Raw genomic sequence first — 13056 nt, 5'->3', positions numbered from 1 at the left:
TTTAGGAGGAGTATTCTCCTTAGACACACAACCACCAGAAACAAAATGAGAGTGGAGAACATTTAGTTTAGCCTCTTGCTCAGAGTCATAACCAATGCCTCTGGTCCCGTTTCCGATAACTCCATAGATCATCGAAGCCAACATGCTTCTACTTATGCTTCTAGCTATACATTTTTGGAAAGCCTTGTCATACTTGCTTATGACATCATCAGTACTTTCAGAAACTCTGGGAGGAATTTTCTTATCAAGTTTAGAACTCATACTTTTGAGAGTGGAGTTTCCATTCTTAAGAGAAATGTTTTCTTCATTTAAAATGGAGAATTCTTCCTTAAGCTTAATGTGTTCTTCAGAAACATATTCATAGACCTTTTTTCAGTTTCTTGAATTTGATCTGAAGTTCTTAATGCTTTTCAAGAATCTCAAATAAAGAATAAGTTAAATCAGATCGAGATAAGCCGGAAAATACCTCTTCTATGCCTAAGTATGATTCAGATTCAGCTCCTAGATGGATCTCTTCACCGAATAAACCAACCACCACTCTATGATCCCTCCCCGACTAGCTCACCAACTGCGACCTCTTGTCCCTCACTACCACCAATCCAACCAAATCCACATCCACCTATACGGACCACACCATCTGTAGCATGAAAGGCACTGTCAAACCCCACAAGATATTCACCTTATCAGTTTCTCTACCTAACCATACCATCTATCCCATACCTAAAAACCCTAAGCTAGCCTTATTTGACCCAAATTGAAAATCCGCAATGCAATGTGAATTGGATGCTCTTATTAGAAATAAAACGTTGGATTTAGTTCCACAACCTTGTGATGCAAATCTTATTCGATGTATGTAAATTTGTAGACATAAGAAAAATTCGGATGTCTCTTTTTAGCATTATAAGGCTCGTTTTGTAGGTGATGATAGGCCACAAGTTGCAGGTGTGGATTGTGATGAGACTTTCAGCCCGGTGGTGAAACCTGCTACCATTGGAACAATGCTCACAATTTCTTTATCCAAATCATGACCCATTCATTACCTAGATGTCGAAAATGTCTTTTTACATGTTGATCTTCATGAGACTGGCTACAAGCATCAGCCATTGGGTTTCCCCAACTCCTATCATCCAGATTATGTCAGTCGTTTGAAGATGTCACTTTATGGTCTCAAGCAAGCACCCAGAGCATTATATCAACGCTTTGCTGACTATGTCACCACCATTGGTTTCTGCCATAACACATCAGACCACTCCTTCATATATCAACAAAGTTCTGACATAACCTACATTCTTCTATATGTGGATGACATCATCCTTATTACCTTCACTCAGATCATTCGCAAATCAATTATGTCATTTTTAGCATCTAAGTTTGTGATGCTGATCTAGGCCCCTAAGTTATTTTCTGGGTATTTTAGTATCTCATTACTTTAGTGGCATCTTTTTCTGTAAAAGCACTTATGCCTCATGGAGCATCGAACGTGATGGCATGATATCCTGCAAACCGCCAACCACTCCTGTCGACACTAAGCAGAAACTCGACATCTCCTATGGCACTCCTTATGAGGATCTCTCACTATATCGAAATATTGTCGGGACTTTACAGTACCTCGCCTTCTCTCGACCTGACATATCATATGCAATTCAACAAGTTTGTCTTCACATGCATGCACCTAGCACAAAACACATGTTTGCTCTCAAACGCATTTTTTGCTAAGTTCAAGGCATCATACATTTTAAATTACATTATCACCATCCCCCATTACAAAGCGTATCTCTTACACTGACGTTGATTGGAACAGATGTCTTGACACTAGACGTTCTACACCTGATTATTGTATTTTTCCTATATGACAACCTTATTTCTTGGTCTTCCAAAAGACAATCTACTCTCTTGTGTTCTAGTGTTGAAGCCGAATATAGGGGTGTTGCCAATGTTGTCTCCGAATCGTGTTGGATTCACAATCTTCTCCTGAAGTTCCATTTTCTCATTCCTCATACTACTTGGTGTATTGTGACAATGGTAGTGTCTATCTCTCTTTCTAGTAATTCTGTGCAACACCAACACACCAAGCATATTAAGATGGAGGTTCATTTTGTTCGAAAAAGGGCCCGCGGTCATTCACATGAATGCGAAAAGCAAGCATTCCAATTATATTCCAATTATCTTACGACAACATGGCTTTAATACTATTTAATTTACCTCTACATTTATCAAAGAAACCAGACATGTCAACAAAGTACTCAATTCATATTAAAGAGGGAAACTATGAAAATGAAGTCTTGGCTATATACAAAAATTAATAATCGAATGCCAAATTGATACAGAATTTATAAACTTGCAGATAATTCCATCTAATAGAAGATTGCTCGAGAACACTTAATATTTATATACAAACCAAGACCTAAGCTTCAGTCAAGTTTCGGTTTGCCATGTAAGTTAAATAAATGGTCCACACATATGCACAGGAACTATTCATCAGTGGCTGCAGCAATCATGAAAGAGATAAGATACATTAGCTAAAAAGCTAGAGAGTAACTGGGCCTATGTAACATCAACATCTCAGGTGTGTTTGTGTCAGTGTGCGTGTCCGAAATCGACATCGACACTGATTTCGATATCGATGTGTCAGTGTTGGTGTTGTGTTTCCTGTGTCCGTGCTTCATAGGTAACTGCTGAGTTGAAGATACTGATTAGAATTGAAGTTATAACAGAAAATTATGTTCTAACAAACCTGTAAATGGACTGCAATGAATCTAAAGGTGACAAAATCACAAATAGGCCAAAACATGGCACCGCCTAATAACGTAGGAAGAAGATCCCGCTTCAGTCTGGCAATAATTTCAGGCCCGCTGTCACCTGATATTGGCATCAAAATGGTAATTCAGCATCACCAATAACCTTTAAACCAGAAACAAAGAGAATCGCCGATTAATGACCGTATTTCTTTTAAAATAACAAGTATTATAGATATACTGCACACTTGTTCCATGCATAATTAAGATTTAAATTTGTTGTTAAGTCTCGAATTATATCATTTTATATTTACGCCCCTGTTTATTATGTGTTTAGCATTTGGTTCCTCGGTGTTTATAATGACTACTTTTGGTCTCTATGTTCATTTTGTTTTACTAAGTGATACCCGACATCAATGTCATGAGTATCCTCACTTCAGAGTATTCAAATCCAAACAAATTATATAGGAACAAAGAAAACAAAATAAATTACCAGAAAATCATGTATTATATGGGAGTGAAGAGTTAAAAAAAGTCAACATTTAAAATAAGAAAATTACCTTGTAAAGCACCATTATAGGAGAAGAAAACAGTATTGCTGATAGGACCAAATACAGCTTGCCCCATAAAAATTTTCTTCAAAGTTGTATTCACATCTCTCTTGGGTAAAATTTTGGACAGAAAATTAAACCACATATGCTGCGATGGCCCCAAGAATAGCAACCCATACATTGCCATGCGTGATGTCCTTTTAAAATCATATGAAGCATAAGAGGGTAATGTAATCATCTAACACGAATAAATCAATAAGTTAGTCTCTGTCCTTTTTTATCAAATCTAATATTCAGTTTCAGCTATTATTATTATTTTGTTATCCATTTTTGAATGATAAATTTCAAGTTTTAGATTCCTTAACTTGTGCCCTTAGTGCACAACAAGTTAGCAAGATCCATAATATTATTAAGCAAGTACCAACCAAGTACCAACGGGATTGGAAACTGAGACCTTGAGAGAAGCATACTCTCGGGGTTAATTGCAGCAAGAAATATGATATAACTATAACCATGGATGTGAGTGTTTAATACCTGTGAAGTGAAATCAGCAGCTGTGTAAATAAGCGAGGAAGTAATGCTCTTAGTGATAACCGGGTAAGTTTCAAGCTTACGCAAATACCAACCTACAAACCCAGTCTTGTTAGAAAAAGACGTAGAGAAAGAACGGTTGTTCAAAGAAGGGTGGGACATTCTTTGAAGGAACTGTGTTTTATTGATTCGGTAATAACATCGAACATGTGGTGGGCAATGTCGGAAAGTAGTGGAAAGGTCGAGGAATAACCGTTTGGGCATGTTTGTTGAAGTGGTAAGGTTGTTCAGCGTGTTTGGTTTTGGAAAAACAAATGGAGATGGTGATTAAGTCGGTTGCTTGGTGATCCGGTGATTTCGGTTACTCACTCCAATGTGACTTTGGTGCATGCATCAATCAACAAATATATTTGGATAGTTTTTCAATCCAAAATATAGAATCCTTCCATAGATTTTTATGATAAGACCCTAAATTATTAGATCGAGTCTTGTTTTTATACTGTAAATGATATTAAATGAAAGACATGGGTTTATATCAAGACTAGGGTGGCAAAGCGGTTGCTCGTTCCGTTTAGGTATGCCCTATTTAAGTCCATCTAAAAATGGGGTGTGCTAGACCAACTTAAACGCCCGAGTTCAAAAGTCTATCTCGCCTCTATTTACTAACAAGTTAGCTGGTTGGTGGGCCGACTTGCCTTTTTTTTTACAGTTTAATTTACTACATAACATACAAAATTTTTAATTATTACCAAAAAGATCGAGAAAATCTTTTTTTTATCACAACGCATAATAAAACTTCAACATGTATTAAGTCCAAACAATTCAAAAAATAAAATAAATAAAAATCAATTATAACAAAAAAAATAACGAAATAAAATCAAACACAATAAAAAAAATTATCAAAATAAATAAACAATACATATCATCTTAATCCTATTTAAAAATTAACTACGAAAAGAACCCAATTAAGAATTTACACGATAAACAATAATAACAATTATACTACATAAAACATCGCAGTGCATAAAATATCAACACCCTACTTTTTCATTGTTTACATCATATAAATTCTTATATTTACTGATTCCTTAATAGTTAAATTTTAAATTTGTCACACGTATACATGAAAAGTGTCATTTTGTAGTTATTTCTATATTCAGTTTTACGGCACTTATCATTTGTTTTGCCTCAACTTTTGTGTATATTTGTGTTTATTGTGTAAAAATGTACACTTTAGTATTTAATAGAGTTTTAGTGTATTTGTTTATCGTTTGATATTTTTTATTCATTTTGTAGGTATTAGGCGTATTTGGAGCATGAGTAATAAAATGTCGAAGACACGACTTCAAACGCGCGATGTTGAGCAACTCATCAACGAATAAGGCTAAAAATCAAAGAATAAGAAATCATCAGTTTCATTGATATTTAGTCATTGTTAGAAAGATCATTGAATCAACTTTTCAACGCTTTGAATCGTGCGTAAATCAGAGTTGCGGTTCTTAAGTTATGGCGAAAATGGTGTTGAACTTTTGCTGTTCGCTTCTGGTGTAGTTCGCCAGGCAAATCTGGATTCCTCGGGAAAAATGCCAGGGCAGAAACACGTTAAAAGGGGTAAATAAAATCATTTTTTTAGGTTATGCTTTGGGGTATTTGTTCCCAACTCATCAAACTTAATTCTTGGTAGTTTATATCTTAGAAAACAACATTTGGGGCTTGTAATCGGATGATTCGGGGCCAGGAGCTTGGTTGATTGTTATTGACACCGCGAAAGATTTGGTTTCTTCTATATTTCTTCTCTTTGCAAACTTCTATTTGTTGGGGTTTTGTTTGTAAGTATGCTTTGTTTATATGTATATTGATTACTCATGGTGTTGTATGATTCTTTCTTTACAAATTAATGCTGGTGATTGCTTGCTTTATTTGGGATTGAGTTATGATAGACATATAGGGTTCGAATTCGTATTTATGATGAACGTCTATTGGAATTAGACTCTAGAGATAGATTTAGGCTTAATAATCATGTGGGTATCAACTCTTAATGCCTCCGTGTTGTTCTTATTGTGCTGAGAAATCATCGATGCAAGCAAAACGGTTGATGTCTCACTTTACGTTAGACATAGCCTTTGTGTGAGTCGTACGTGATGATATTGACGAGTGATTTAGGTTGAGTACAACTGAGTGATGAGTTTAAGTATTTAACGGGTATGTGAAATTCAATCCCGAGAGTTCTATCCTTTCCAAAGAATGAAATTCTTTTTATGTTCATATGTTTAATTCCCTCATTTACCATTTCAAACTCATTTTAACCCAAACTCTTAAACGTGAGAAATTGTCGAACGACAATTCAATAGCACTAATCCATGTGGAGACAATATGATAAAACTAATTAAATACTTACTTTTTGTTGCCGCTTTACCATATCTACACTGCACTAATCAAAACATTCATTTTCTAAAAAACAACATTTATTTCTAAAGAAAACAAGTGAGCTAATGTATTAACAAGTTAATAATTCTGCATGTCATACAATTGTTCTTTTATTTTAAATTTTTCCAATCAACACAAGTATTAGAAAGAACGTTACAATTATAACTTAAGTTGTTTAATTTACGTTGTTTGTATAATAATTTAGAATACAATTCAATCAACATAATCCTAAGAGAAGAGTGTTGTTTTAAAGTTAAAGTTGTTTTAGTTTTAATTAAATTTTTTTTTATCAAAAAGCCCGCGGCCAAAATCTGCCCCGCCCTTCTCGGCCCGCTTTTTTAAGCAGGTTAGGCGGGGTGGACAAACTTAAGGTACCGAGCCGAAAACTTCAGCCTAGCTCGCTAAAAATGACGGGTCAAACGGGCCTACCCGACAGACCCGACTCGTTTTGTCACTCCTAATCAAGACCCCCACATATGGAAATAGACATGAAGAAATTCATTTTTATTTTTATTTTTTACATTCACTTCTAAATACTATAGAAATTGAGTTAAAAAGAGTTAAAGATCGGGAGATGCGGCCAATATTAACAAAAAAAAATATGCACAAGAGTTTCTCTCTTTAAGAATATGAGTAATGACAAACACATATTTTCCAGGATATTTTTACAATGAATTCATCTATTTCTAAGGCTCTATGATACCAAAGCATCCGTATGAAGACTTTTTGCATTATAATCACATCATGATTGTTGCACCCCAAAATTTGCCCTCTTTATTCGGGCTATAAGTTAATAATGACGTTTATTTCGTCATTGAAAAATTGAAGAAAAAATAATAAAGAGTTTTCATGGGTTTAAAAAGATAAGGTGTGAAAAATGGTTTAAACAGTGTAAATACGGGAAAATTCACAAGTCCTATTTGGAAGATGATATGAGGAAGGTTGTCAGATTTGCAGGTTACTTGAGATTTCGCAGTGAAAAATGGTGCTGAGTGTAGGGTTTCAGATCTTAGAAAATTCATATCTCACAATCCGCTCGTCGGATTCGCTTGAAAATTTAACTGGAGTTCCGTACCATCATTGCGAAGATTTCATATGTTCGGAAAAAAGGCCAATTATGCACTGAAAACTCCCAGAATTTTAAGGATCGTCGCGTTGTTTCGGTAAAAAATGTGCTTTCGAGTGTGTCGCGCCGAGTTCGAAAATTCATAACTCCTTCGATTTTTGTCGTATAAAGTCCATTCCGGCGGCATTTTATCGGAAATTTCGTTAGCTTCGATTCTTCGTCACACATGCGTATTCAGATTCTGAGCCAAAGATATGGTTTTATCGAGTTCTTTGGGCGGTACTCACAAAATTCTGCACGGTCGCACCAGATGAATCGATGTTTCTCGCCATTCAAACGCGCGTATTTTCTTCATCGTTTATCGGATTGAGACGATTCTCGCGGCGACGAGTCAGGAATTTGGTCATCTTCATAATGGCATTGGTTTCGTTCCGGAATTCAGAGCCGAACCGAGTTTCCTTAAAAACGAGCTAAAGTAAGACGCACCGAGGGCAATTTGGACATTTCGCGTTGACAATATATAAACTTTTTGCTCTTCACAAATCAAAGGGAGAACTCTCATAATTTCAATTCACCAAAATTTTTCACAAACACTTTTCTCTCATTTCTCTCTCAATTTTCAAAGATCAAAACCACAAATTCTATAAAACTTTCATCAACATTCATCAACTTTCATCAAGAATCAAGAGCAATATGGATTGAAGTTCAAGATCTCGAGTTCGGATTCGCTCTCCCCTCCTCTATTCTCGCGCATCACACTCTCATTCTTCTCCGGATTCGCTTTTCGATCTCGTTCGTGTTCGCGTTCGCGTTCGTGTCGTGTTCGTGTTCGCGCGTCGGTTCAAACCTTCATTCGGTAAGCCTTGAACCTTGAATTAAATGCTTAATTGTTGATGTTAACATGATTCGAATGCTAGATCTAATGGTTGATGATGCTTAATTGATGTTGATGATTATTAAATATTAGATTCATTGGAACCTTGCTTGTAATTGCATGTGGATACAAGTTTGGTGCACTATGTGTTTGATACAATGCTTGTATGAATTTGTTGTTTAATAATCAATGATGTTGCTTGGAAATCCATGTGGATTGAGGCCTAATTGTGATGGTTTGATGTTCATAACACTGTGCAAATCGAGTTTAATTCGTGCTTGATCATTATTCTTGATGGATGCATGTTTGAATTGCTTTGAATGTTGACTGTGCTATTTTTTTTACTCTGTGCCCAGCGTAACCGGTTACGCTTCAGGCTGTAACCGGTTACGAACCCGTGTTTGCCTCGTTGCGCTGATTTTGTACACAGCGTAACCGGTTACGCTCCTGACCGTAACCGATTACGAGTTTGTTTTTTACCTCTATTTTTGCTTCTGTGTACAGCGTAACCGGTTACGCTTCAGGACGTAACCGGTTACGAACCCGTGTTTTTCCTTTCTTTTGCTTCTGTCTTGACCGTAACCCGTTACGGGTCAGGGCGTAACCGGTTACGGCTGTGTGTTTTGTTCTTAACTTCAAAAATTCATATCTTTTTGCTCGTAACTCTGATTTGCGTGTTCTTTATATCGTTGGAAAGCTTGTAAGATGTACTATTTTGTGGAATGATTTGTATTGCTGAATTTTGTGTTTTCCATGATGGTACTTTTGTCGGCTTCTGGTGTAATTTTTGCATGCTTATTCGCGTATTACCACACCTTTTCCCACGTTTGCTTTGTCCGGTTTATTTTAGAATAGCAATAACGCAATTTCGATTGCGGTGTCTTATTATCTCTAACGTGTGTGCTAGTGTGCGAGGTTTATGGACGGTCACCGATCTATGCTCATTCTATGAGTGTTCCGCTTTACTTGCGGGACACGAGTTCATTCGCTTGCTTGGTGTTCTCATCCTGGAGACACATCTCTATTACTTTATATCTGCTCGCTTGGTTTGTTTGTTCCTCTTGCAGGTGTATTGTGATTGTGCTCGACGCGCATGTCGACCCTTGTGTGCTTTCATGGCTAATCGGTGTGCTGACTATTTGCTTTTGCTTTGCTAGCTCGCTCGCGGGATCCTAGTTTCCTTGCTCTCTTCGCTGTAGTTTACAGATCATCATCCGTTTGGTATTGATCCCTTTTCATTTTATCTTTTCTCGCACTTTATCGCTTTCTCGCATCATCCTTTAACATGAGAAGTAGGACTTAGACATGCATCTAGCCAAGCCCTCGAAAGAGGCTCTGTTTTTGTTGGTGTGTTTATATTTGTGCTTTGTGGCAGGGAGTCACGGTGTAATAAGTCCTATATGGAACTCCGTTAAGTCCTCTTGGAAGGCATGCGGAAAGGGTTAGCAATCAACCCCCACCCAGTCTCATCGATTCTATTCAGTATGTGCACGCTACGCGTGGCTCGCTTCTGAACCTGCACAAGATCATGTTATCGAGTATGTCAGGAAAAGGGTTCATGCAGCCGGACCCCCGCCTTTCCTATAGCTCGCGTCGCTCGACGTTGATGCTCGGTGTACGCACGCACCGTTTTCCTTTACGATCCGTGACGGCTTGGTTGCTGAGAGGGATCAGCTCCTCTTGTCTATGGCCCGATCATTTTCGCGAGGTCTAATGCTTGGTTGACTTAGGTTGAGCTGCTCCCCTTGGCTATGGCGGGACCGCTTTTCTACCATTCGGCCAGTGCCGTTGGTTTGTTTGCTTTACGAGCGGACGCTCGTTTGTGTGATATTATTGTTTGTTTCCCTTATCCCTCGTAGGTTGATAGCTTAGCTTAGACTTGTACCCTTTGTATGATAACATTAGGTAGCAAGCTTTCCCCTTTAGCTTAGGTCTTCCTCATGCATTGTTTAAAACACAAACTACACTCTTTGATTTTCTTTTCTTAAGAGCTTGTTATTTCCGCTCCATTCCCAAGCCTAAGTCTCCAAAGGTCGAGCAGCGGAGTGTGAATGTAACTTGTTCACCTAAAAAACACAAAACAAACAGAAACTAGTTAGCCGAGCTACGGTAGCTCTGATTCTTCAAAACAGATACATAGGCATCAGGGTAGGGCCCGTGCGAGCATAATCCTTTCTTTTCCCTACATTCTGCATTCATTTTAGTCCAGATTAGCGTAGATTTGCTACACACCCATAGATTTAGACACTAGCGTGGATACCATCGAGTACGATGGGCGCGAGGGGTGCTAATACCTTCCCCTCGCGTAACCGACTCCCTTACCCTTTTTCTCTGGTCGTGAGACCGTTGGTTTGTTTTGTGGTTTGCTGGCATTCCCTTCCTTTTCAGGATAAATATGTTAGTGGTGACTCTGTTAATTTTCGCGGTAGCGACAATGATAATTGGGAAAATACACCTCATGTTAAACATAAAGAAACATGTAACAAGTCCAAGCAGTGCTTGAACTTATCATTGATGATTGATCTGCTTAACATATCAGCTGTATTCTTTGAAGTATGAGTGTTTTTAAATAATATATGTTCATATGCAAGTAACTCATTAATCTTGTGAAACCTCACATCAATATGTTTGGTCCTAACATGATATGCCTGATTGTTTGTTAAATAAATAGAACTTTGTCTGACTACCATAACGCAACCAAACTTCACCTTGCTCAACATCCAATTCTCTCACCAATCATGTAAGTTGTAAGGATTCTTTGGCAGGTTCACCTTCTGCCACGTACTCTGCTTTAATTGTCGACATGGTCTTTATGGATTGAATCAATGACTTTAAACAAATAGGTCCTCCTGCTAAAGTAAAGACATACCCTATTGTAGACCTTTTATGATCCATATCACGAGCATAGTATGATTAACATATCCTACAACTGAAAAATCACCATGTCCACTGATACCATGACTCGATGTACCCTTCAAGTACCTGAAAATCCACTTGATTACTCCCCATTGACACTTTCCCGATTTGGACATCTACTTACAAACTTTCGTTATAACTTGTGCCAAATTTGGTCTAGTGCATACCATAATATAGATTAAACAACCAACATCACTAAGGAACATTTAAGATATACTCAACTCTTACATCTATCTTTTTACATTGATCCAATGAGAGTCGATTTGCCAATGGAGTATTCATAACCTTTGAATTACTCATGTTAAACTTCTCTACCACATTTTCAACATAGCTTTTTTGAGATAGCTACAATCTTCTATCATATCCTGTTAATTTCTATGCCAAGAATATTTTTAAAAACACCTAAATCTTTCATGTCAAACTCCTTTTCCAACATGATTTTCAGTTGATATATGTCATAATGATTAGTAGCAATCAACATATCATCGAACATACAATAACACAAAAATAAAAGAGTCGTCATCAAGGCTCATAACATAAACACAACAGTCATGTCACACCTTTTGTAGCCAATCCGAAGCATGTATGTATCCAAGTGCTTGTACCATTGCCTTGGATATTACTTTAAGCTATAGAAAAACATCTTCAATTTACATATTAGTCTTTCATGTAAAGTGTCATTGAACCTTAATGGTTGTTTCATGTAAATTTGCTCATCTATATTACCGTGAAGAAATGTTGCCTTCTCATCCATCTTTTCTAAATGCATGTCATGAGTATCTATTAAGTCTAACATTGCACTAATAGAAGTATATTTGAAAATCAGAGAGAAATTTGCATCATAGTCAATCCCTTTCTATTATGAGTACCATTTTTCTACAAGACGAGTCTTGAACTTTTCCCATTTTTTTTCTATTATTCCATTTTCTCTTTAACGTCTATTTACAACCGATTACTCTTTTCTTTTAGGAAGTTGAACAAACTCCCATTTCTCATTTTACTTCAAGGATTTAATCTCCCCCACCATTGAACCCATCAATTTATCTTTCTTCTAATTAGCTATAACCTCTCGGAGGAAGCAAAAGTTGGATCCTAGTATGAATAGTGGCTAATATTACGGGTGACTCAAACTTGTGAGAAAAATTGTTGAATTCAACTATGAGTGATTAATTACTACATCAAATAGAAATGGTGGAAATGTTGGATTTACAAAAGAAAGAACCCATATACATGTTGCCTTAAGATTTTAGGTGGATATATGGTGTCAAAGTATTTTGGATCCTGAACATCGAGTCCATTGACTCTCCGTGACTCCCCCAATAACTTATGGAACTAAAACTCAATTATTAATAATGTGTATTTAGTCTAAAATGCTTATAATATTTTGTAAAGGAACTCCATAAGCAATTTATCATCTCTCCACGTTGCAACTTTGAACGAATTCGTACCTTTGAAAATATCACTGGTAAAATGGAGGTTGTTAAATAACAAAATTTCTACAGAGACAACTTAGAGAATATATCATCACTTTTTCCGGTGAAATTTTTTGCATTAGTGGTTGCAGCTCAATTTTTTTTTTTGAAACTGAATTCTTTAGCAAGGGCTGTCAATTTATATTAGATTGGACAAAGTTTCAGATTGTTATGCCTGATCAATTAGGTGATCATATGTTTCAGTTCAACTGATTGAGTTTGAGAGGTCATAATAAGTATGATCAATTTAATTTAATTTGGTTGACGTGTGTTTAGTCGATTCATCCTCTTTTTTTAGGCGCTTAACCGAGAAATTTAAAAGATGTTTGTTTTTAGTTTGAGGATATTTACTTTTTTTTTTATATTTGTCTATTTTGTATTCGGATTTATTTCGACACGTCTTGTTGTTAGTTCTATTTTAATATATTTACATATTTAGTTTTTTTTAATGAAGAGGGAATAATCTAAAAATTAAGGACTCAGA

The 13056-nt window shown here is 36.6% G+C and overlaps 1 protein-coding gene across 1 annotated transcript; it reads right to left on the bottom strand.

Annotated features, from left to right (window-relative positions):
* Nucleotides 1–1469: 1469 nt before the first annotated feature.
* LOC131647512 (uncharacterized) lies at nt 1470–4358 on the bottom strand. The gene is made up of 4 exons (XM_058917405.1): nt 3821–4358; nt 3296–3524; nt 2735–2859; nt 1470–2485 (listed from the first exon to the last, which is right to left on the bottom strand). Exons 1-4 carry the CDS (start codon nt 4079–4081, stop codon nt 2405–2407), a joined length of 696 nt encoding a protein of 231 aa, XP_058773388.1. The 5' UTR covers nt 4082–4358; the 3' UTR covers nt 1470–2404.
* Between the last annotated feature and the right edge of the window lie 8698 nt (nt 4359–13056).

Source organism: Vicia villosa, linkage group LG2 (assembly GCF_029867415.1).
Source record: "Vicia villosa cultivar HV-30 ecotype Madison, WI linkage group LG2, Vvil1.0, whole genome shotgun sequence".
Lineage (NCBI taxonomy): Eukaryota > Viridiplantae > Streptophyta > Magnoliopsida > Fabales > Fabaceae > Vicia > Vicia villosa.
Note: the sequence above shows the minus strand (reverse complement) of the source record. Positions and strands in the feature narration are given on the sequence as shown.

Coding starts and splice junctions, on each gene's coding strand:
- LOC131647512 (XM_058917405.1), bottom strand. CDS start 4,081: ATGCCCAAACGGTTATTCCTCGACCTTTCCACTACTTTCCGACATTGC. Junction 3,525..3,820: donor CTGCTGATTTCACTTCACAG/GTATTAAACACT, acceptor TATTCGTGTTAG/ATGATTACATTACCCTCTTA. Junction 2,860..3,295: donor CTATAATGGTGCTTTACAAG/GTAATTTTCTTA, acceptor TGCCAATATCAG/GTGACAGCGGGCCTGAAATT.